Here is a 24,454-nt window from a genome sequence, read left to right on the forward strand (position 1 = left end):
AGCGGGACGTAAACATCCCGCCCACCTTCCTCCTTCCGCATAGCCGGCCGGGACGCAGGTAGGAGATGTTTCTCGCTCCAGCGGCTTCACACACAGCGATGTGTGCTGCCTGCTGGAACGAGGAACAACATCGTACCGTCGCAGCAGCGGCATAATGGAAATGTTGGACTCTACACCGATCATACGATAACGATGCTTTTGCGCTCGTTAATCGTATGTAAAAGGCTTTACACACTACGATGTCGACAGTGGCGCCGGATGTGCGTCACTTTCGATTTGACCCCACCGACATCGCACCTGCGATATCGTAGTGTACAAAGTAGCCCTAAGATTCCTCAGGAAATCTGGCACAATCTGGTATTTGGAGCAAGTCCTAGCACTCAAAGTGCACTACTAAATACTAAAGATGGCTGTCATGTAGGGGATGAATAATTCTAATGTGGCGCCCTGGTCACTATAGTTTACCGCTGACCCTGCTGTGGTTGAAATACCACCTGGTGAGTTATGATGTTGTGGCGCCCTGGGCCTAGTCGCCACAAATATTAACTGCATGTATATTTCTATCTGTATAAGGCTGGAACCACACTTGTGCATGTAAAATTGGCCCGATTCTGATGCTAGAAAGTCGGACGATTTTAGTTCACTTTTCATCAGTGTGCTGTCAGTGTGCAATCATTTTTTACCCTCAGCAGCTGCTATTCATGTAATGTTATGTACAGAAGCATTTACAGTGTTCTCTGCTACATGCGTGAAATGTATTGAGAAAAACGGATGTCACTAGGATGGTGTATGTGCTGTCCGTGTGACATCCGTTTTTTTTACACGCACCCATAGACTTGCATTGAAGAGACTTGTGCGAGAAACTCACCAAAACGCAGCATGCTACGATTTGGACTGAGAAAAAAATAGCAGATGGGAGCTGTCTCATTGATTAACATGGGTCCGAGTGCAATGCAAGATTTTCTCGCAATGCACTCGTGCGAGTTAATCGCAAGTGTGAAGCCGGCCTTACATGTATTGTTAGCCTTGATGAAATACGGTTTTCTCTTCTGTTCGCTACAAACACATATTTGCCAACACTCCCTTACTAGGACTGTTCACTTGAGATAAACCCAACGCTTGAGTGTGGGCCCCCAGCAGGAGATAGGGGAGAAGCTTAGTTCTGAGGTAAAGTCAGTCAGAGTCAGTTGCAGCCAGGGTGAAAAGAGGAGTGTAATATGGAGATGGTCTCGTCCTGAGATAACTGATAAAACCTCTAGAGGGGCCAGCTACACATTGGCAGGGTATCAGTCCCTGGGCCACCAGGACTTCCCAGGCAGTGGCAAACTGAGAGACTGCTATTAACCTTTCTATAAGGAGCAGTGAATTTCCTGGGAACACAGTGGCACGTGTGATTTTGGAAACTGCTGGAAGAAATAGTGAGTTTTCTTTCAGGATTCAAGTCATCTGCTCATCATCCCAGGATACCAAGATACCGATTCCCTGGTAAGGAAATAGTAGTAGCAGGAAGAGTACACTACCACCACACAGCAGAGACGCCAACTCTCATCAGGGTAGGAAGAATCATTGTTAATGCTGTGAGAGAAGTTCTGCAGAGCTCCAGTAAATGGTAAAAGCTCTCTGTCCTGTCTCTGGCTGAATTATTCTCTGCTGCGCCATCCCGACCTCAACATCCCCCAGGTCCCGACCCTAGTTGGTGGGTAAGAGGACAGCCCTCTGGCACTGCGCATTACCACCTAAATCCTTGGGACCTCCAGCAGTGCTCGGCCACACCAAATCCGAACATCCCAACTGGCGTCACAAAAAAGAGAATTTTGTTTACTTACCGTAAATTCTTTTTCTTATAGTTCCGACATGGGAGACCCAGACCATGGGTGTATAGCTTCTGCCTCCGGAGGACACACAAAGTACTACACTCAAACGTGTAGCTCCTCCCTCCGGGCTATATACACCCCCTGGATGACAATCTAACCAGTTCAGTGCAAAAGCTGAAGGAGGACATCCACCCATAAGTAGAGATAGAGTAAAACTCGGAAAGACCGGAACTCTGTCTACTAACAACAGCCGGTGAAACACACGGAACAAAAAACTGCCAACAGGCAACAGAGAGGGTGCTGGGTCTCCCATGTCGGAACTATAAGAAAAAGAATTTACGGTAAGTAAACAAAATTCTCTTTTTCTTCATCGTTCCTTATGGGAGACCCAGACCATGGGACGTTCCAAAGCAGTCCATGGGTGGGAAATAAACCAAACTGAGAAGTAGGCAAAACCTAACTTCACAAATGGGCGACAGCCGCCTGAAGAATGCATCTGCCCAAGCTCGCATCTGCCGAAGCATGAGCATGCACTTGGTAGTGCTTCGAAAAAGTGTGCAGACTGGACCACGTGGCAGCCTGACAAACCTGCTGAGCCGTAGCCTGGTGCCTGAAAGCCCAGGAGGCACCGACAGCTCTGGTCGAGTGCGCCTTAATCCCTGGCGGAGGAGGCACCTGAGAACACTGGTAGGCATCGGTGATGGCCGACCTGATCCAACGAGCTAGGGTCGGTTTAGAAGCAGCGAGACCCTTGCGCTGACCAGTGGTTAGCACAAAAAGTGAGGTGCACTGCCTAAAAACGGCGGTGCGTGACACATAGATTCGGAGCGCCCGCACCAAATCTAAGGAATGCAACGCCTTCTCAAAGCGATGCACAGGAGCCGGACAAAGAGAAGGCAATGAAATGTCCTGGTTAAGGTGGAAAGGAGACACCACCTTAGGGAGAAAGTCCGGAGTCGGACGAAGAACCACCTTGTCTTGGTGAAACACCAAAAAGGGGGATTCCGAAGAGAGCGCAGCCAAATCAGAAACTCTCCTGAGAGAAGTTATGGCTACTAGAAAAACAACTTTCTGTGAAAGTCTAAACAAAGGAACCTCCCTGAGAGGCTCAAAAGGGGGTTTCTGTAAGGCCGTGAGGACCAGATTAAGGTCCCAGGGATCCAAGGGCCGCCGGTAAGGAGGAATGATGTGAGATGCGCCCTGCATGAAGGTGCGCACCTGAGCCAGTCGGGCGATACGCCGCTGGAATAATACCGACAGAGCCGACACCTGTCCCTTGAGGGAATTGAGGGACAGTCCTAGCTGTAGACCGGACTGTAGAAAAGACAGGATGGTCGGCAAGGAGAACAGCCAAGGAGCATGGTCGGAAGAGCGACACCAGGACAGGAAAATCCTCCAAGTCCTGTGGTAAATCTTGGCCGAGGAAGACTTCCGAGCCTGAGTCATAGTGGAGATGACCTCAGAGGGAATGCCTGAAGCCGTCAGGATCCAGGACTCAAGGGCCACGCCGTCAATCTGAGAGCCGCAGAATTCTGGCGGAAGAACGGACCTTGAGAGAGAAGGTCTGGGCGGTCCGGGAGGTGCCACGGCACCCCTACGGACAGACGGAGCAGGTCTGGGTACCAAGCTTGCCTGGGCCAGTCCGGAGCAATGATTATGACTCGACGGCCCTCCATTCTGATCTTGCGCAGAACCCTGGGCAAGAGAGCTAGAGGGGGAAACACATAGGCCAGACGGAACTGAGACCAATCTTGAACCAGTGCGTCCGCTGCGAAGGCTTGAGGATCGTGGGAGCGAGCCACGTAAACCGGAACCTTGTTGTTGTGCCGGGATGCCATTAGATCCACTTCCGGAGTGCCCCACTTGCGGCAGATTGATCTGAACACTGACGGATGCAGGGCCCACTCGCCGCTGTCCACGGTTTGACGGCTGAGATAATCGGCCTCCCAGTTTTCCACGCCTAGGATGTGGACTGCAGATATGGTGGACTTGGAGTCCTCCGTCCACTGGAGGATTCGTTGAACCTCCAACATCGCCAGACGGCTGTGAGTTCCGCCCTGGTGATTGATGTAGGCAACCGCTGTCGCGTTGTCCGACTGAACTCGAATGTGCCTGCCCGCCAACAGGTGGTGAAAGGCTAGGAGAGCTAGAAACACAGCTCTGATCTCCAGCACATTGATTGAGAGGGCTGATTCGGACGGAGTCCAAGTGCCCTGTGCTCGGTGATGGAGAAATACTGCTCCCCAACCGGAGAGGCTGGCATCCGTGGTGAGGATCACCCAGGACGGAGTCAGGAAGGAGCGTCCCTGTGACAGAGAGAGGGGCCGAAGCCACCACTGAAGGGAGCTCCTGGTCTGTGACGACAGAGCCACCAGCCTGTGCAAGGAAGAGATCCGCTTGTCCCAACAGCGGAGAATGTCCAGCTGCAGAGGACGCAGATGGAACTGGGCAAAGGGAACCGCTTCCATTGACGCCACCATCTGACCTAGCACCTGCATGAGGTGTCTGATGGAATGACGGCGGTGCCTCAGCAGAGAGCGCACCGCCAGACGAAGGGACTGCTGTTTGACTAAGGGCAACTTGACAAGTGCCGGCAGAGTCTCGAATTGCATCCCTAGGTAAAGAAGCACCTGGGTCGGGGTCAGAGTGGACTTGGGCAGGTTGACAAGCCACCCGAACTGAACGAGCGTGGCGAGAGTGAGTGAGACACTCCGCTGGCAGTCTGCACTGGATGAGGCCTTGACTAGAAGGTCGTCCAGGTAAGGAATCACTGCCAACCCCTGGAGGTGCAGAACCGCAACCACTGTTGCCATGACCTTGGTGAATACTCGAGGGGCCGTGGCTAAGCCGAAGGGGAGAGCCACGAATTGGAAATGTTCCTCTCCGATTGCAAAGCGTAGCCAACGCTGGTGTGAAACCGCAATAGGCACATGCAGATAGGCATCTCTGATGTCGATGGATGCCAGAAAATCTCCTTGGGTCATTGAGGCAATGACCAATCTCAGAGATTCCATGCGAAAGTGCCGCACCTGAACATGCTTGTTGAGAAGCTTGAGATCCAGGATGGGCCGGAAGGAACCGTCCTTCTTGGGGACTAGAAAGAGGTTTGAGTAGAAACCGCTGAACCGTTCCCGGGCGGGAACCGGAACAATTACACCGTTGGCCTGCAGGGATGCCACGGCCTGAGAGAAGGCGGCGGCTTTGGAGCAGGGGGGGGTGGACAGAAAAAATCTGTTTGGCGGGCTGGAAGAAAATTCTATCCTGTAGCCGTGGGAGATGATATCTCGCACCCACTGGTCGGAGACGTGTTGAAACCACACGTCGCCAAAGTGGGAGAGACTGCCACCGACCAAGGACGTTGCTGGCGCAGCCAGATAGTCAAGAGGAGGCTGCCTTAGTGGCAGCGACTCCTCCGGACTTTTGAGGACGCGGCTTCGCGCGCCAGTTGGGTTTACGATCCTTGGCTGCGGTAGTGGACGAGGTCGAGGGCTTAGAGGATGACCAGTTAGAGGAACGAAAGGAACGAAACCTCGATTGGTTCCTGTCCTGGACAGGTTTCCTGGTTTTAGTTTGTGGCAAGGAAGTACTCTTCCCGCCAGTAGCTTCCTTAATTATTTCATCAAGTTGTTCACCAAACAGCCGGGACCCAGCAAAAGGGAGACTCGCAAGGTACTTCTTAGAGGAAGCGTCTGCTTTCCACTCTCGAAGCCACAAGATCCTGCGGATCGCGAGGGAGTTAGCGGAGGCCACCGCCGTGCGGTGAGAAGCCTCCAGGATGGCAGACATGGCGTAGGATGAAAAAGCCGAAGCTTGAGAAGTTAAGGCATCCATCTCAGGCATAGAGTCCCTGGTGAGGGAATGTATCTCCCCCAGAGAGGCAGAGACTGCCTTAAGAGCCCACACTGCCGCAAAAGACGGGGAGAACGAGGCTCCTGCCGCCTCATATACAGACTTGGCCAGAAGGTCAACCTGGCGGTCAGTGGGATCCTTAAGAGAAGTGCCATCAGCCACAGCTACGACTGTGCGGGCTGAGATTCTGGACAGCGGAGGGTCTACCTTTGGAGACTGGGCCCATTCCTTAACCACCTCTGGTGGAAAAGGAAAACGGTCATCAGAACTACGCTTCGGAAAACGTTTGTCAGGACAGGCCCTGGGCTTGGTAACAGTGGTCTGAAAACTGGAGTGGTTAAAAAACATACTCCTAGCTCTCTTAGGTGAGGTAAACCGGTGTATCTCTACCAGAGAGGCTTGTTCCTCTGACTCTGGTGGGTTGAGGTTCAGTACGGAGTTAATGGACGCAATCAAGTCACTAACATCCGCATCACCCTCAGACAAGTCAATGGGGTACATAGAGGAAGCGTCTGAGCCCACAGTAAACGAATCCTCCTCGCCCTGCACCTCGGCTCGTGAATCAGAGCCGTGGGACGAGGAAGGAGAAGGGTCCCTGCGTCTCCGTTTAGGGGGACGGGGTCCTAGGACATGCTCTGAGAGCTCTGCAGAGCTCGGAGCAGCAGAGGCACCCTGAGAAGAGGGCTGATGCATGGTCAGCAGTGTCCGGGACAGCTGCCCCATGGAGTCGGCAAACGACTGGGAAATAGCTTTGGAAAAGGATGCTACCCAAGCCGGGGGTTCAGCCACCGGGGCCGGAGCAGCCGGAGGGACCCCTAAGGAGGCTCCAGGCTGAGACACAACCATGTTAGCACAGGCATCACAATGTGGGTATGTGCTTGGCTCTGGCAGAATGAGCTTACATGCAGTGCATATAGCGTACAGGTTTGCAGCCTTGCTCCGGGTGACAGACATGCTGCTGAGGTGGAAGCTCTGCAGTAAGAATACACTCGTATAGAATGTCCTGAGAGTGTATAATAAAGCCCACAACCAGAGGTTGTGGCTTACCAGACCGCTCTCTGTGTGCCCTCCGGATTCCACAGCTCGGACCCCCAGTAAAGCGTCAGCCTTCCTAGAAAGCAGCAGGTTCAGCAGCCAGCGCCGATCAGTGTGATAAACGCTGAGAAAATGGCGCTGGGAGGAGGAGGGGGGGCGGAGATTAGCTCAAGAGCGGGAAACCGGAGGGCTAAGGAGAGATGCAGGGGAGGGAAACATCTCCTCAGAGAGGAGTGTCCTCCCCTCTGCTGGATGGCCGGTGGGCGGCGCCACTCTATTCCCCTGCATGAATGACATGCAGAGGAAGATGAAACCGAAACTAGGCCCAAACAGAAGCCGGGGCCTAGATTTTAACATGCGGCCGACGAGCAGGCACCTTCGGCGCGGTTCTCAGGGGAAACCCCCAGAACCGGCCGGAATTTACAGTAAAGATAAAAAACATACTTTCCCCCTAATAAAAGTACCCGGGACCCCTGAAAAACTTCTGAATACTTAGCTTTTGAGACGCAGGGCCAGTCCCTGAGGGGGGGTTAAACGCTCCTTCCAGCAGGAACCAGACAGTGCTGCGGATGGAGACCGGTCTCCTGCAAGCAGAGAGGACCGAGACGGCTCCCACTTCAAACCAGAGCCTCTCAGAGGATGTTGAAGGAGCGCGGCATGTGAAGGCTCCAGCCTTGTAAAGTCAACCTTAACAGCACCGCCGACACAGTGGGGTGAGAAGGGACATGCCGGGAGTCCAGACTGGACCCGCTTTTCTTCCAAATCTTTAAAATCAAAATAAAAATGAAAAAATCAGAGAATGCATGTGTGTGTGTGACCTCCTGAACACAAAGCATTGAACTGGTTAGATTGTCATCCAGGGGGTGTATATAGCCCGGAGGGAGGAGCTACACATTTGAGTGTAGTACTTTGTGTGTCCTCCGGAGGCAGAAGCTATACACCCATGGTCTGGGTCTCCCATAAGGAACGATGAAGAAATTTTTATTTTTTTATTTATTTTATTTCTTCTTTTTTAAATATTATTTTTAACTCCCATTACAAAAGCCTGTTGTTCGCACCCGGTACGGTCACATCGCTACTCGGACCCACCAGTGTGACGTCAGAGTTCTATCGGGGGCGGCACACTAAGGCTGAACAGTAAGGTCTTTTTCAGAAGTTCCTGATTTTTTTTGTACATAAAAACACGGACAGTTGTATCACTTTCATTAGTGTTTGGTCAGTGTCAGTTTTATCATCAGTGTTTCATCAATGATTTTCAATAATGAAAAAGTTAAAGATATTCCAAATCTTCTCTCATTACAGTGTTAATGACGGACAGCATACAGATTGTACACTGATGCCATCCATGTGCTGTCCGAAATTTTCATGAACTCACTCGCTTGTATGGGTCATTTTGATCTGTAACTAGGAGCAAAAATGGACATTACGCCATTAGTTTTTGTGGCTCACCCAGTCAACAAAAGCACGACATGTGAACAGTATATGTAATGAGTAAGAACAGAGCGAACATGTGTGTCATGGATGTCTGAATAATGCCTTAGACCCTGTGCGCACGCTGCGGTTTTGCTGCATGAATTGCTGCAGAAAATGTTCATAACTTTTCTGCAAAAAAAAAATGCTGTGTGCACACTGTGCTTTTTTTCCCCTACAAGTTTTGCTGCAGAATTTCTGCAGCAAAAAGAATGAGCATGTCACTTCTTTTCTGCAGGTACCTGCGTTTTTTGCCATAGATAATGGTAAAAGACCGCGGGGACCACCCGCGGAAAAACCACGGAAAAACTGCGGCAAAACTGCAGCAAACTGTGGCAAAAACGCAGGAGCAGTTTTACCGCGGTTTTTGACGTGGGTGCGGTATTCTGCCAGAGGGTGCAGATTTTTCATAAGAAAAGTCAATTTAAGAAAAGTTAATTTTTCATGTGTTTCCGCAGCATTTTGAGCTGCAGCGTTTTAATGCAAAATTGCATGCGTTTTGATTTCTAAGCAAAGTCAATGGAAAATAGGTATATTGTGTGCACAATGCATTTAAAAACGCTGTGTTTTGGTTGACAAAAATTTGTCAAAATCTCTGCATTTAACGAAGTAACACGTCAATTGTTTTTGCCATTTTGGCAGCGTTTTGCTAACATTAAAGTCAATGAGAATTATCAAAACGCATCCTAACAGAAAATTCTAGCATTTTACATGGTTTTTTGATGCTTAACGCATGCTTTTCTGACAGAATCAAAGCATGCGTTTTTGACATAGTGATGGCAAGCAGTTTCTAATTGACCTCACATTCATTCCGACTTTTAAAAATGAGTGAAACAAAACTTTTAGTTTAGTTCATAATTATTCAATTGCTTTAATAATTTTCGGTAAATTATCATTATAGTGTATGATTTAAAGATTATTATATTTTTTTTTACTTTTTCCTACTGTTTGAATGTTCAAACTTTATTTAGTTGTGTATTTGTGTTGAAAACGCATAGCAAATTAAGCACTGAAACTGCATGTAAAACGCAGCAAAAACGCTATAAACACACTTGCATATTTCCTGCGTTTATGTGGTCAAAACCAAATTTGACAATGACAAATTCTGCCAGAGGATGCATTCATTTCTGCAAGGTACTGAACGCAACGTGCGCACGTGGCCTTAAAATGACATTTTTGTGTGGCATTTGGACAAACCACTTGTTATATTAGTCGGGTTGAGCCATTTATATTATTTTGTTTCAAAAACAGCAGAAAGTTTGTACATTTTGGTTGAATAATTTTGATTGTTATATATGCATATACAGTTGCAATTATAGCTAATTATAATAAAAAATAAAAAAACTGGAGTGGCGCTTTGAAATATATAAGGGATATGAAAACTAGCTTGGAAGGAATCCCAAGAGTTGCTGGAAATCAATAGTATTTACTAAAATTAAAAGCCTTAGCACCTGATGACAGCCTTAGGGGTACTTTGCACGTTGCGACATCGCAGGTGCGTTGTCGGTGGGATCAAATCGAAAGTGATGCACATCTGGCGTCGCTGTCGACATCGCAGTATGTGAATCCTTTTACATACGATTAACGAGCGCAAAAGCGTCGTTATCGTATGATCGGTGTAGGGTCCGACATTTCCATAGTTTTGCAGCAGCGACGGTACGATGTTGTTCCTCATTCCAGCAGGCAGCACACATCGCTGTGTGTGAAGCCGCAGGAGCGAGGAACATCACCTTACCTGCGTCCCGCCTGCAATGAGGAAGGAAGGAGGTGGGCTCATCTCCGCCCCCCAGCTTCTATTGGCCGCCTGCCGTGTGACATCACTGTGACGCTGCATGACCCGTCCTCTTAGGAAGGAGGTGGTTCGCCGGCCAGAGCGACGTCTCAGGGCAGGTAAGTGCATGTGAAGCTGCCGTAGCGATAATGTTCGCTACGGTAGCAATCACAAGATATCGCTGCTGCGACGGGGGTGGGGACTATCGCGCTCGACATCGCAGCATTGGCTTGCGATGTCGTAGTGTGCAAAGTACCCCTTACACAACAAACTACGAGTAAAATCCTTATTTTCCATAAATACTCACCTGTCTGACATGGCGTTTGAGATGCATATACACACTTTGTCCTGTCTTCCTATAATGCCGCTCCACATGTTCACTTCCAAATCCAAGGAATGTGCTCATACACACATACAGACCTCCTTCAGAAAGCTGGGAGGAAAAAGAAAAATGGAAATGAGAATCTGAGAAATATTATGATCGACAATTTTAAATGGGAGAAAGTATTGTATGAAAACTGGTTTGTTTTTGGGTCAGACCCTTTATTGGGAAGACATCAAATTCCTAGAAAATGGGAACAGGAGCCCAAAGAAATCAATAGATCAGGAAACCAGGCAGCTTCAATATTCCTGTAGCGCCACCAGAGTGGAAATGAAGCATTACACAGAACTTATTTGTGAGTTGTCTAATGCAAGCCAGATTCGCTCTTTGTGGCCACCCTCCACTATGGTATAAAGAAAAGGCTCCCAAAGCCAAGATGTATCATAGATTTTATTATTTTTTATTCGAAAAACTGCGCTGCTATTATGATGGAAACCACAACACAGATAGAAACAGTCTAAGGAACATGTAGTGCTCGTCTCCCCATGTACTGACTGAATATATTCCATATAGTAAGCTTCTATTACTAGATTCAAGGAAGGAAAACAATACGCCCTGCTTTTTAGTAAGCTCCCACATTGAGTTTTGGGGCTGCGCATTTTCACGGAGCAAGAAACATACCATCTTCCAAAGTTTCAGCAAAGTGGATGGGATTTGAAGAATTCTCATGCCCACTGCTTTATGGGGTTGGTTTTTATGGGGTCGAGGCTAATAACAGCAATTTGGATTGACAACTGAATATATATACAGTAAATCTGATTTATTTTACACATTTTGCCCCCCATAAAGTCATAAATGAACTTGGAGAAGGGGAATTAGATATTAAAATACTTTTATTTCCCCTTGTAATTGGGACTGGTATATTAGCCCCAGTTACAAGGGAAATGTAGCCTTCTGGCTCCATAGCAGAGCTGTCTGGATTTCCTAAAACCCAGCAGCTCCTGTCACCTTTCTATATACAACAATCACATGACTGTGGTTCCCATTATATACTATATACAGAGATTGTTTAATGACAATGGAGAAGCACAGACAGTAATAAACCAGCTTTGCCTGCTCTATGAGAGCTCCGCTCCCGCATCCACACGATCGTGTGTAGCAGTGCCATTATGCAGCGAGGTTTTAGTGTCACTGCAGAGTACCAGCGGGACCACCCAGATATTTAAAGTCAATGCAACGTCTGGAAGTTTTTAAAACATGGCATACCAAAAAAAAAGCAGCAAAAAAAATGCAAGTACCGAATAGGTGAAGAAAATCTGCACCATCAAATACTCATCATGGGAACATAGCCTTAAGCCCACTTTACACGTTGCAATTAGTTGTACAATCGCATTTGCGATGTGACACGCCCAGGTTGCATATGGGATCTTATGAGATTTCACGTTGGTCGTTCATTTGCTGTCACACGAGCGTTAGTAGTCTATGTTAAATTGATCAATGTTATGTGCGATCCTTTAGATCATGTGTTCTGTGACGTATACATTGGGCACCTTTTTTTTTTTCTTTATTTATTGACTTGCCAAGCGTGTGTAATGTGTAGGGATGTGTTTTTACTATGTCATCTGCCATTCAGCTCTGCTACATGGCCGCTAACAGCAGACACAGACAGCCATGTAGCAGAGCTGAATGGCAGATGACAGCAGACACAGACAGAGCCGCACTGTCAGAATGAACTCGGGTGAACTTCACCCGACTTCATTGTCATGCTGCGGCTCTGTCTGTGTCGCGTCCTGATTAGCGGTCACCAGTGAAGGACTCACCGGTGACCGCTAATCTCCTAAGTTACTGAAGTTAGCAGCCCTCTCTCATACTCACCGATCCCCGATCCCCGGCACTGCACGGCGTTCACACTGCTCCGGCGGCTTTTACTGTTTTGAAAAAGCCGGCCGCCCATTAAACAATTTCGTATTCCCTTCTTTCCCCGCCCACCGGCGCCTATGATTGGTTACAGTGAGATACGCCCCCACTCTGAGTGACAGGTGTCACACTGCACCCAATCACAGCAGCCGGTGGGCGTGTCTATACTGTGTAGTGAAATAAATAATTAAATAATTAAAAAAAACGGCGTGCGGTTCCCCCCAATTTTAAAACCAGCCAGATAAAGCCATACGGCTGAAGGCTGGTATTCTCAGGATGGGGAGCTCCACGTTATGGGGAGCCCCCCAGCCTAACAATATCAGCCAACAGCCGCCCAGAATTGCTGCATACATTATATGCGACAGTTCTTGGACTGTACCCGGCTCTTCCCGATTTGCCCTGGTGCGTTGGCAAATCGGGGTAATAAGGAGTTATTGGCAGCCCATAGCTGCCAATAAGTCCTAGATTAATCATGTCAGGCGTCTATGAGACACCCTCCATGATTAATCTGTAAATTACAGTAAATAAACACACACACCCGAAAGAAGGGAATTTTGTTACTTACCGTAAATTCCTTTTCTTCTAGCTCCTATTGGGAGACCCAGACGATTGGGTGTATAGCTACTGCCTCCGGAGGCAACACAAAGCATTACACTAAAAAGTGTAAGGCCCCTCCCCTTCTGGCTATACACCCCCAGTGGGATCACTGGCTCACCAGTTTTAGTGCAAAAGCAAGAAGGAGGAAAGCCAATAACTGGTTTAAACAAATTCACTCCGAAGTAACATCGGAGAACTGAAAACCATTTAACATGAACAACATGTGTACCCGAAAACAACCAAAAATCCCGAAGGACAACAGGGCGGGTGCTGGGTCTCCCAATAGGAGCTAGAAGAAAAGGAATTTACGGTAAGTAACAAAATTCCCTTCTTCTTCGGCGCTCCATTGGGAGACCCAGACGATTGGGACGTCCAAAAGCTGTCCCTGGGTGGGTAAAGAAATACCTCATGTTAGAGCTGCAAGACAGCCCTCCCCTACGGGGAGGCAACTGCCGCCTGCAGGACTCTTCTACCTAGGCTGGCGTCCGCCGAAGCATAGGTATGCACCTGATAATGTTTGGTGAAAGTGTGCAGAATCGACCAGGTAGCTGCCTGGCACACCTGTTGAGCCGTAGCCTGGTGCCGTAATGCCCAGGACGCATCCACGGCTCTGGTAGAAATGGGCCTTCAGCCCTGATGGAACCGGAAGCCCAGCAGAACGGTAGGCTTCAAAGATTGGTTCCTTGATCCATTGAGCCAGGGTGGATGTTGCAGCCTGCGATCCCTTGCGCTGACCAGTGACAAGGACAAAGAGTGCATCCGAGCGGCGCAGGAGCGCCGTGCGGGAATGTAGATTCTGGGTGCTCTACACCAGATCCAACAATGCAAAGCCATTACATAGCGATGAAATGGATAACAGGAAGGTAAGGAGATATCCTGATTGTGATAAAAAGGGAATACCACCTTAGGGAGAAACTCTGGGATCGGACGCAGCTCTACCTTATCTTGGTGAACACCAGGAAGGGAGCTTTGGATGACCGCGCTGCTAGTTCGGACACTCTCCGAAAAGACGTGACCGCTACCAGAAAGGCCACTTTCTGTGAAAGTCGAGAAAGTGAAAACATCCCTCAGAGGCTCGAAGGGCGGCTCCTAGAGAGCAAGTAATACCCTGTGCAGATCCCATGGGTCTGACGGCCTCTTGTACGGAGGGACAATGTGATAACCCCCCTGCAGGAACGACCTGAGGAAGTTGTACTAGGCGCTTCTGAAAGAATACCGACAGCGCTGCGACTTGTCCTTTAAAGGAGCCGAGCGACAAACCTTTTCCCAATCCAGATGCAGGAAGGGGGGAAAAAGGAGACAATGCAAATGGCCAGGGAGACACTCCCTAAGCAGAGCACCAAGATAAGAATAACTGCCACGTCTTGTGGTAGATTTTGGCAGACGTCGGCTTCCTAGCCCGTCTCATGGTGACAATGACGTCTTGAGATAATCCCGAAGACGCTAGGATCTCGGACTCGATGGCCGCACAGGCCGGATCAGGGCCGTAGAATTCAGTGGAAAGAACGGCCCTGGGGACAGTAAGTCTGGCCGGTCTGAGAGTGCCCACGGTTGGCCGACCTTGAGATGCCACAGATCCGGGACCACGACCTCCTCGGTCAGTCTGGGACGACGAGGATGGCGCGGCGGCAAGCGGAGCTGAGCTTGCGTAGCACTCTGGGCAACAGTGCCAGAGTAGAAAACACATAGGGTAGCTGGAACTGCGACCAATCCTGAACTAGGGCGCCTGCCGCCAGAGCTCTTTGCTCGTGAGACCGCGCCATGAAAATCGGGACCTTGTTGTTGTGCCGAGACGCCATTAGGTCGACGTCCGGCATCTCCCAGCGGCTACAGATTTCCTGACACCATACTGGGTGCAGAGGCCATTCCCCTGCGTCCATGCCCAGGCGACTGAGGAAGTCTGCTTCCCAATTTTCTACGCCCGGGATGTGAACTGCGGATATGGTGGATGCTCTGTCCCCCACCCACATCAGAATCCGCCGGATTGCCTGGTAGGCTTGGCGATGCGTGTTCCGCCTTGGTGGGCGATGTCTGCCACCGCTGTGGAATTGTCCGACTGAAGTCGGATCTGTTTTCCTTCCAGCCACTGCTGGAAGGCTTGCAGGGCAAGATGCACTGCCCAGATTTCCAGAACATTGATCTGAAGGATGGACTCCTCTGAAGAGAGTCCTTGACCGTCTGAGAAGGGAAACGTTCCTTTCTAGGGACGTCGACTCCCCAACCCATTGGCAAAGCATGTCCCATTGAAGTGGACGCAGATGAAACTGCGCGAAAGTGACTGCCTCTGCATGAGGCGTCTTAAGGGGTGTGACTGGCCTTGAAGGAGAGACTGCACCCCCGACTGTAGTGAACGCTGCTTGTCCAGCGGAAGGTTCACTATCGCTGAGGGAGTCTGAAACTCCGTGCCCAGATATGTCAGCGATTGGGTCGGTGCCCGATGTAACCTTGAAAAGTTGATGATCCACCCGAAACTCTGGAGAGTCTCCAGCGCCACGTTCAGGCTGTGTCGGCATGCCTCTTGAGAGGGTGCCTTGACAAGTGGATCGTCCAGTAAGGATCACAGAGTGACCCTGAGAGTGCAGGACTGCTCCCACTGCTGCCCTGAACTTGGTGAAAACCCGTAGGGCTGTCGCCAGACCGAAGGGCAGTGGTACGCACTGAAGATGCTCGTCTTCAATAACGAAACGTAGCAAACGCTGGTGCTCTGGAGCAATCGGCACGTGGAGATAAGCATCCTGATGTCTATTGATGCTAGGAAATCTCCTTGAGACATTGAGGCAATGACGGAGCGGAGGGTTACATCCGGAACCGCCTGGCCTTCACGTGCTTGGTGAGCAGTTTTAGGTCCAGAACGGAACGGAAAAAGCCACCCTTTTTTGGCACCCCAATAAGATTGGAGGAAAAAACCGTGTCTTGTTCCTGAAGAGGAACAGGGATTACCACTCCTTCTGCCTACAGAAGAGCATCGGCTCGGTGGGGGAGGGGGAAGTTCTGAAGAGTCGAGCCGGAGGACGAGAACAGAGCTCTATCCTGTACACGTGAGACACAATGTCTCTCACCCACCGGTCTGTGACCTATGGCAGCTAAATGTACCCAGAAGCGGGAGATTCTGCCACCAACCGCGGATGCGGAGAGAGAGAGCTGAAAGTCATGAGGAGACCGCCTTGGTAGCGGTTCCTCCTGCTGCCTTCCTTGGGCGTGAATGAGCCCGGCCGGAATCTGAGCCCCTCTGAGCCTTTTGAGCCCTTTTAGACGAGGACCATTGGGACTTGCCCGAGCCTGGGAAGGACCAACCTCGACTGTCCCCCCAGGACAGTATTACTAGGGTAAGTCGCAATGCAGACATTGCGAGGTTAAGGACACCACCTGCGGCACAGATGTACATGTGCTCAAGACCAGCTGCGCAAGACCAGCTGAAATAGGTTAGAGTGCCCATACGGCTGCGAATGCCGGAGCAACCGACACGCTGATAGCTACACAGACAGATTTCAACCAGAGGTCTATCTGTCTGTCAATGGCATCTTTGGATTGGGGGATCCACCTTTGGACCCTGGGTCCAGTGCTTTACCACGTCAGGGTAAAGGGATAACGTGCATCCTTAATACGTTTGGAGAAAACGTTTATCTGGTAAGCGTGGTGTTTCTGAACTGCGTCTCTGAAGTCAGCGTGGCCAGAAAAAGTACTCAATCTATGCATGAGTACTGAAAAAGGATTTCTCCTGCTGTGAAGCTGACTCCTCCACTGGGGGAGCTGAGGGAGAAATATGCAACATTCCATTGATGGACGCTATAAGATCATTCACTATGGCGTCACCATCCGGTGTATCCGGATTGAGAGCGGTGTCAGGACCAAAGCCCTGATCAGCTACGTCTGCCTCATCATACAGAGAGTCGTCCTGCTGGGACCTTGACCAGTGATGAAGCCGAGTGCCGCACCCAGCGAGCTAGCTTAGGCTGTCTGGGACTGCCGTCCGTGTCAGAGCCTTCACCCTGGAATGACCCCCCCGGAGCACTGAGTGCGTTCCAAATGAGGGTGGCCAGGGAGCATTAATCAAGATTGCCCATGGCCTGTCTGGACTGCAAAGTCTCCATCCCATGACAATCTCCGTCCCTGTCCCTGGACAGGGTTCACAGGTGGTTCCTTTGGCCACCTCTAGTAGAGACCCCGGCTGACCAAGTGCTACAGGGGAGCATTGCACACAATGGGGGTCAGTGGAACCTGCCGGTGGAACAGTATCACATGCAGGAAAAGCAGCATAGAAAGCCTGTGTTGCTTTTTTGCTGCTGTATTCTAGTCATCTATGCAATGTATAGCATACAAGCATAAACACCTCAGCACATGCAATACAAGCAGCATAGAAAGCCTGTGCCTTGGCACCCTTGCTGCTGTTATCTCGCCATCTAGAAGGGCATATAGCCAAAGATAGCGACCTACAGTGCAGTGTATAGCATATAAGCATAAAATACAAATGGACACTTCGGTATTTAGTGGGGTCAGCACTTCAGGTGCTGCTTACCGCCCGCCTATAACGCGGGTGTGTGGTCGCCAGAGCCGTGTGTTGTTGCCCAGAGCATGTCTCCGTTCCCCAGCTCGGACTGCGTGCAGGAATGGCTGCCGGCGTCCTTCTCCAGCTCGTGTGACGAGGGGCGGGCCGTGGGCGTGCCCCAGACAAGAGCGGGAACTGGCGTCCCACTGTGTCCAGTGAAGGGGGCTGGAGAATGCAAAGCAGACTCCAGCCCTCGGCGCTGACTGTCTGTACAGCGTCCCGCCTCTCCCCTGACTGGCAGGGCTGGAGGCGGGAACGAAACGAAAACTAGGCCGCAAAGCCGGGGACTCGAGTAATAAGCGCGGCCGTCCATGTGCACGTCCAGCGCGGAAGTCCCCGGCGCACCACAAGTCCCAGCCGCGCCACAATGTCAAAAACACCCAGCAACGGCCGGCGCGGCAGTTCCCAATACATAAAGTCACTCAGCAAAGCTGTAGTGAATAATAGCACGAGCGCTCCGCGCTGTTGCCCCCGGCGCACTAACACTCCCAGCAATGCTGGTGTGTGTGTGCGCGCTTGCTCGGGGACACAGAGTACCTTAATGTAGCAGGGCCTGTCCCTGACGATACTCAGCTCCATATCCAGCAGGTTCCCTGGGTCTGTGGATGGAGCCCGGTCTCAGTGCCTGGAGACCGGTAAGATCCCACTTCGCCCAGAGCCCTGAGGGGGGATGGGGAAGGAAAACAGCATGTGGGCTCCAGCCTCCGTACCCGCAATGGGTACCTCAACCTTACAAACCGCAAGTGGGGTGAGAAGGGAGCATGCTGGGGACCCCATATGGGCCCACTTTTCTTCCATCCGACATAGTCAGCAGCTGCTGCTGACTAAACAGTGGAGCTATGCGTGGATGTCTGACCTCCTTCGCACAAAGCAGAAAACTGGTGAGCCAGTGATCCCACTGGAGGTGTCTAGCCAGAAGGGGAGGGGCCTTACACTTTTTAGTGTAATGCTTTGTGTGGCCTCCGGAGGCAGTAGCTATACACCCAATCGTCTGGGTCTCCCAATGGAGCGCCGAAGAAAAATCCTTTATTAGAAATAAAAACACAAACATATACCCTGGTTCACCACTTTAATCAGCCCCAAAAAGCCCTCCTTGTCCGGCGTACTCCAGGATGCTCCAGCGTCGCTTCCAGCGCTGCTGCATGGAGGTGACCGGAGCTGCAGCAGACACAGCCGCTCCGGTCACCTCCACGCAGGTAATGAAGACAGCCGCGCGATCAGCTGCTGTCACTGAGGTTACCCGCTGTCACTGGATCCAGCGGTGGCCGCGGGTAACCTCAGTGACAGCTCAGCTGATCGCGCTACTCACCTCAGTTGCTGCGTGGAGGTGATAGGAGCGGCGGTGAGTAGCGCGATCAGCTGAGCTGTCACTGAGGTTACCCGTGGCCACCGCTGGATCCAGTGACAGCGGGTAACCTCAGTGACAGCAGCTGATCGCGCGGCTGTCTTCATTACCTGCGTGGAGGTGACCGGAGCGGCTGTGTCTGCTGCAGCTCCGGTCACCTCCATGCAGCAGCGCTGGAAGCGACGCTGGAGCATCCTGGATTACGCCGGACAAGGAGGGCTTTTTGGGGCTGATTAAAGTGGTGAACCAGGGTATATGTTTGTGTTTTTATTTCTAATAAAGGATTTTTTCGGGTGTGTGTGTTTATTTACTGTAATTTACAGATTAATCATGGAGGGTGTCTCATAGACGCCTGACATGATTAATCTAGGACTTATTGGCAGCTATGGGCTGCCAATAACTCCTTATTACCCCGATTTGCCAACGCACCAGGGCAAATCGGGAAGAGCCGGGTACAGTCCCAGAACTGTCGCATTTAATGTATGCGGCAATTCTGGGTGGCTGTTGGCTGATATTGTTAGGCTGGGGGGCTCCCCATAACGTGGAGCTCCCCATCCTGAGAATACCAGCCTTCAGCCGTATGGCTTTATCTGGCTGGTTTTAAAATTGGGGGGAACCGCACGCCGTTTTTTTTAATTATTTAATTATTTATTTCACTACACAGTATAGACACGCCCACCGGCTGCTGTGATTGGGTGCAGTGTGACACCTGTCACTCAGCGTGGGGGCGTGTCTCACTGCAACCAATCACAGGCGCCGGTGGGCGGGTAAAGCAGGGAATACGAGATTGTTTAATGGGCGGCCGGCTTTTTCAAAACAGTAAAAGCCGCCGGAGCAGTGTGAACGCCGTGCAGCGCCGGGGATCGGGGATCGGTGAGTATGAGAGAGGGGGTAAGAGGGATAGACTGACATGGACAGAGAGAGAGGGACAGAGATAGTGACCGACTGACAGAGATTAGTGACTGACAGACATTGTGAGGCGCTTCAGAACGCAGCTTTTCAGCTGCGCTCTGAAGCGGACCTTTTTTAAGCTGCGGTGCAGAGCGCACACCTGCGCACATAGCATCAGATACCAAAATCGTATGAGGGATGTCACACGTTACAATTGACTAGGTTCATACAACAAAACGCTCAATTCTAGAGAATGATACGATGTGTTTGCGATCAACGGTTTTGCGTTCAATCCTGATCGCAGGTAGATGTCACACGCAGACACCTCACAAACGATGCCGGATGTGCGTCACTTACAACTTGACCCCAACGACGGATTGTGAGATATATTGAAGCGTGTGTAGCGGGCTTTATAGTAGCAAATCAAGTTTAATGTGTCATGCACCTATTAAAAGAGAATGGTCTACAAAGTATTTTTTCATTTCTGTGCATTGATCTAAGTGCATACTTTTGTCACCTGAGAGATATTCAGAAAATCTTGTTTATGGCTGTGATTTCTTAGAGATCTTGTTATAGTTACTTGTGTGACTCACCAACTGTGATCTGGATCTTAATAATCCATTAACCATATAAGTAAGCACAACAGTCAGACAGGCATACAGGAATACATGGTCAACACTATACAACAAGAGGACCGTCCACATTTTGGTTTCTGTTGATATTTTGTTTCTCCTAGATTTCCTATTCAGGAATGGTTCTCATTTTTAGGGCACACTCTCACTAACGTCTAAAAAAACAGCTCTGATTCTAATCCCGAAAAGTGAAACGAGTGTCCTGTGTATGTCATTCCGTATGTCATGCAAATGTGTGATTTTTGTTTGCCTAGCATCCATATGAAATGCGTACTTAACATTATTTTTTACATACTATAATTCTCTATGTAAATTAAAGCTAGTTGTCATAAATAATAAAGCAATTTTATATAAAGATTTCAGCAGACAGCTGTGAGCTCATATTATCTGGGAAGATCCAGAGTTATTGGTCCCTTCCCAGCCTAAACATACCAGCGCACAGCAGCCCCAGAATTGGCACATCACATGAGATGCCCCAATTCTGGTATCTTCCTTCAGCTCTTCCCAATTGCCCTGATGTCTTGACAATCGGAATGATGGTATTTGGGGTTGCTGTCAACTGTGAATTGTCCAAAAACACAGCTGCTATGGAGTATCAGAACGAGGCTCCGTAGCCTTTGATTAATGGAATCGGGGAATGTTGTGGGAAGCTCTGGACTACGTCGGACCTGCGAGGGAACTCTGCTGTCTAATAAATTGTTTTATTTCTCACTTTTTATGTTTTTCAGCTTTCCATTTGTGGACTACGTCGGATTCTCTGGACTACCTGACTAGGTTTTTTTTAACAAATAAAGTGGTGTGTTGTATCCGGCTGAGATCTATGCGATATCTGGGATTATAAAGTCTTGGTAATTAATGGATCGAAGATCCTCTTTTATCATCATTAAGTATTGTAGAAGTTAAGAGTTTCTTTTTGATTCTGCTGTTATTCCATTTAGCGCTAATCTCAGCTGCTGCACCTTGATGCCACTCCCTTTCATTATTTAAACTCATTCCTTGCCAGTGATCGTTCTTCTGTGCTGACCTCCCACGAGAGGTTGTCCTTGTGGCAGCTGTGGAGTTCTGTTTGTTGTTTTTTTCCTGTGAGTTTGTCTCTATCCTGTGTTGCATTATTGTAGTAGTAAGACTAGTGTTTTGCTGCCCAGCTCATTAGCCCGGGCTTTCCCTGATTAGTGTCTTGCTGCTCAGCTTACTAGCTAGAGCAAGGCCAGGGTCAGCCAGGGCTTAAGCAAGTGATCACACACGAGGGAAAGGACCCGCCTAGGGAAAATAGGGAGTGCAGAGTTCAGCCTCAGGTGAGTGTTTAGGGGTCCCCTTGTACCAGTTTCCCTTCCTTTGTGCCACATGCTGGGCATCATTCTGTCCTAACGTGACAATTTGTGTGTAAGGTTTCTTTTTTTTTACGTTTTATTTACTGGGTAAATAAAACCCACAGACTTGTATTGGCGAGTCTCATCCGATATTCGCGGCCATAAGCAGCATACTGCACTTTTTTCTTCAGCGCGATTACAGCTGAGGAAAAACTTGCAGATGAACACTGCCTCATTGAATGACATGGGTCCAAGTGTAATGAGATTTTTTATTGCATTGCGCTTGGCATACTTATACAAAAGTGGGAGTGAGCCCTAAAGGCTGATAACAGGTTTTTGCTAGTCAATGATGTAGGAGCAGAGACTCCTGATTTCAGCGATGGGTTACCTACTGCGTTGCTTGCTGTAGTTTTCATAAAAATTGGTTGTACCAGTTCTCTGAATGCTGAGTTGAGTTCGGTATAACCCCACCCACACCACTGATTAGCAGCTTTCTGCCTATGCACAGAGCATACAGAAAGCTACCAATCATTGGTGAGAGAGATGAATATGGAGGACTACATGGCTGAAGGTTTACTGCTCCACTAGTGATAATCAAAACTAGCGCAAGCCAACTAGTAAGTGACAAGTCGCTGGAATCTGTCATGAGGTGAGGTTTTTGCCACCTGATCTGAGAGCAGCATAATGGCATAATGTAGGATCAAAGACCACGATTCCATTGATGTCACTTACTCCTTTGCTCATTGTAGTCTTAAAGGGAACCTGTCACCAGATTTGGTGACTATAAGCTGCAGCCACCACCAGTGGGCTCTTATATACAGCATTCTAACATGCTGTATATAAGAGCCCAGGCCGCTGTGTAGAAAGTAAAAATCACTTTATAATACTCACCTAAATGGTCGGATGGGTGTCTCCGTTCTCCTCCGGCGCCTCCTCTTTTGTCCATCTTTGTCCTCCTTCTTCTGAAGCCGGGGTGCATGACACGTCCTACGTCATGCATACTAGCCGGCATTGAGGTCCCGCGCAGGCGCACTACAATACTTTGTAATACTTTGATCTGCCCTGCTCACCAAAAATGTATCATGGGAAGTTAAAGGGAATACCCAAGAATTAAAAAAAAAAAGTGCCTAAGCACCAACAGGCAGGTAGTTGCTATCTACCTGCCTGTAGTGCCCGACACCGTTCTTCGCCAGCACAGGGCAGTCACAGACCACTTCTGTTGGCAATACAGTGTCTTTGTAAACAGAGTGGAAACTTCTTTTCCACTCTGCTCTGTAGACGGGGCAGGACTACCAACGTCATACTGATTGACAGCAGGCTCTCTGCTGCCTAACTGGGGGATCCGACTGTCAATCAGCACAATGTCAGCTGTCCCACTCCATCTACAGGGTAGAGCGGATGAGAGGCCACCACTCTATCGATGTAACGTCAGCAGAAACAGCTGAATCGCCGACTGCTCTGTACTGACAAAGTACATTCCTGGGCACAACAGGAAGTTTGGTAACAACTATCTACCTGTTAGTGTTTGGGAACATTTAAAAAAAAAAAGTCCTGGATATACCCTTTACCCTTAAACGTGGCTTTATATATAAACGTATAAGAAAATGACTTGAATAGTAAATTGTCAGCAGCATGGTGGCTCAGTGGTTAGCATTTTTTGTTTCATAGTGCGGGAGTCCCAGGGTCCAGTCCCACCGAGAGGTCACATAACATGTGAAATCACAGTACGCTATATATAAAAGCGGTGACATGTCCGCATAAGTTAAGTTTAGCAATGACTGTTGGAGATGAATCACATACATGTCTTGTGTGTTAGTGTTGCCGCAGTTTTGGTATTAAGGTGACTCAGACGTTTCCTACGAATCAATATTCTAAAAGTAACCAGTCATATTACTCCCCTAAAATGGTCTCAGTATTCATTGTATACTACAAGAGTAAATGTAAATTCGCCTGCACCTCTGTTTATTGTACACACAGGTAAAAGCTTCCGACATATGGATTAAACATACTCATAATAAAGCTTGATTTCATAATAAACATACTCATAATAAAGCTGGGATTTCTAAGTGGGCAATCTGAAATATTCCAGTAATGTCCCAGAAGTGACCAGAAGGTGAGCAATACCTCTTTAACTGTGTGTCTTTCGCATGCATTTTATCTTTTTTTTTGTTTTTGTTTGGTTTTTTTTGGTTTTTTCTTTCTTATTCCCACTTGTAAACCTTATTCTCACCATGTTCACCTATGCCCTCACAGTCTTTGCTCCTCTCCTTCTTGCTCTCCTTCGCTATCCCCAAACCCCAGCACTCTCCAAACAAATATTTATCTCCCCTTCCCTTTTACCTCCCCACCTGTCCTCATCTGCTGACCTGTTCCTAAATCTCAGATCTCTCTTACGGCTACTTTACACACTGCGATATCGGTCCCGATATCGCTAGCGTGGGTACCCGCCCCCATCTGTTGCGCGACACGGGCAAATCGCTGCCCGTGCCGCACAACATCACCCAGACCCGTCACACATACTTACCTGCCCGGCGACGTCGCTGTGACCGGCGAACCGCCTCCTTTCTAAGGGGGCGGTCCGTGCGGCGTCACAGCGACGTCACTGAGCGGCCGCTCAATAGCAGCGGAGGGGCGGAGATGAGCAGGACGTAACATCCCGCCCACCTCCTTCCTTCCGCATAGCGGCCGGGAGGCAGGTAAGGAGAGCTTCCTCGTTCCTGCGGCGTCACACGGAGCGATGTGTGCCTCCGCAGGAACGAGGAACAACCTCGTTACTGCTGCAGTAACGATTTTTGAGCATGAACCCCCATGCCACCGATGATCGATTTTGCACGTTTTTGCAACGATGCAAAATCGCTCATCGGTGTCACACGCAACGGCATCGCTAATGCGGCCGGATGTGCGTCACCAATTCCGTGACCCCAACGAGTTCGCATTAGCGATGTCGTAGCGTGT

At 49.4% G+C, this 24,454-nt stretch overlaps 1 protein-coding gene across 1 annotated transcript in view; it reads right to left on the reverse strand.

Moving 5' to 3' along the window:
- USP13 (ubiquitin specific peptidase 13) overlaps window positions 1-24,454 on the reverse strand; it is a 203,265-nt gene that overhangs the window by 152,565 nt on the left and 26,246 nt on the right. The window contains exon 2 of the mRNA XM_075340593.1: window positions 10,247-10,372. Coding sequence (XP_075196708.1) covers window positions 10,247-10,372 — 126 coding nt within the window. The remainder of the gene's footprint in view (window positions 1-10,246; window positions 10,373-24,454) is intronic.

This window comes from Anomaloglossus baeobatrachus, chromosome 3 (genome assembly GCF_048569485.1).
Source record: "Anomaloglossus baeobatrachus isolate aAnoBae1 chromosome 3, aAnoBae1.hap1, whole genome shotgun sequence".
In the NCBI taxonomy this organism is placed as follows: Eukaryota; Metazoa; Chordata; class Amphibia; order Anura; family Aromobatidae; genus Anomaloglossus; species Anomaloglossus baeobatrachus.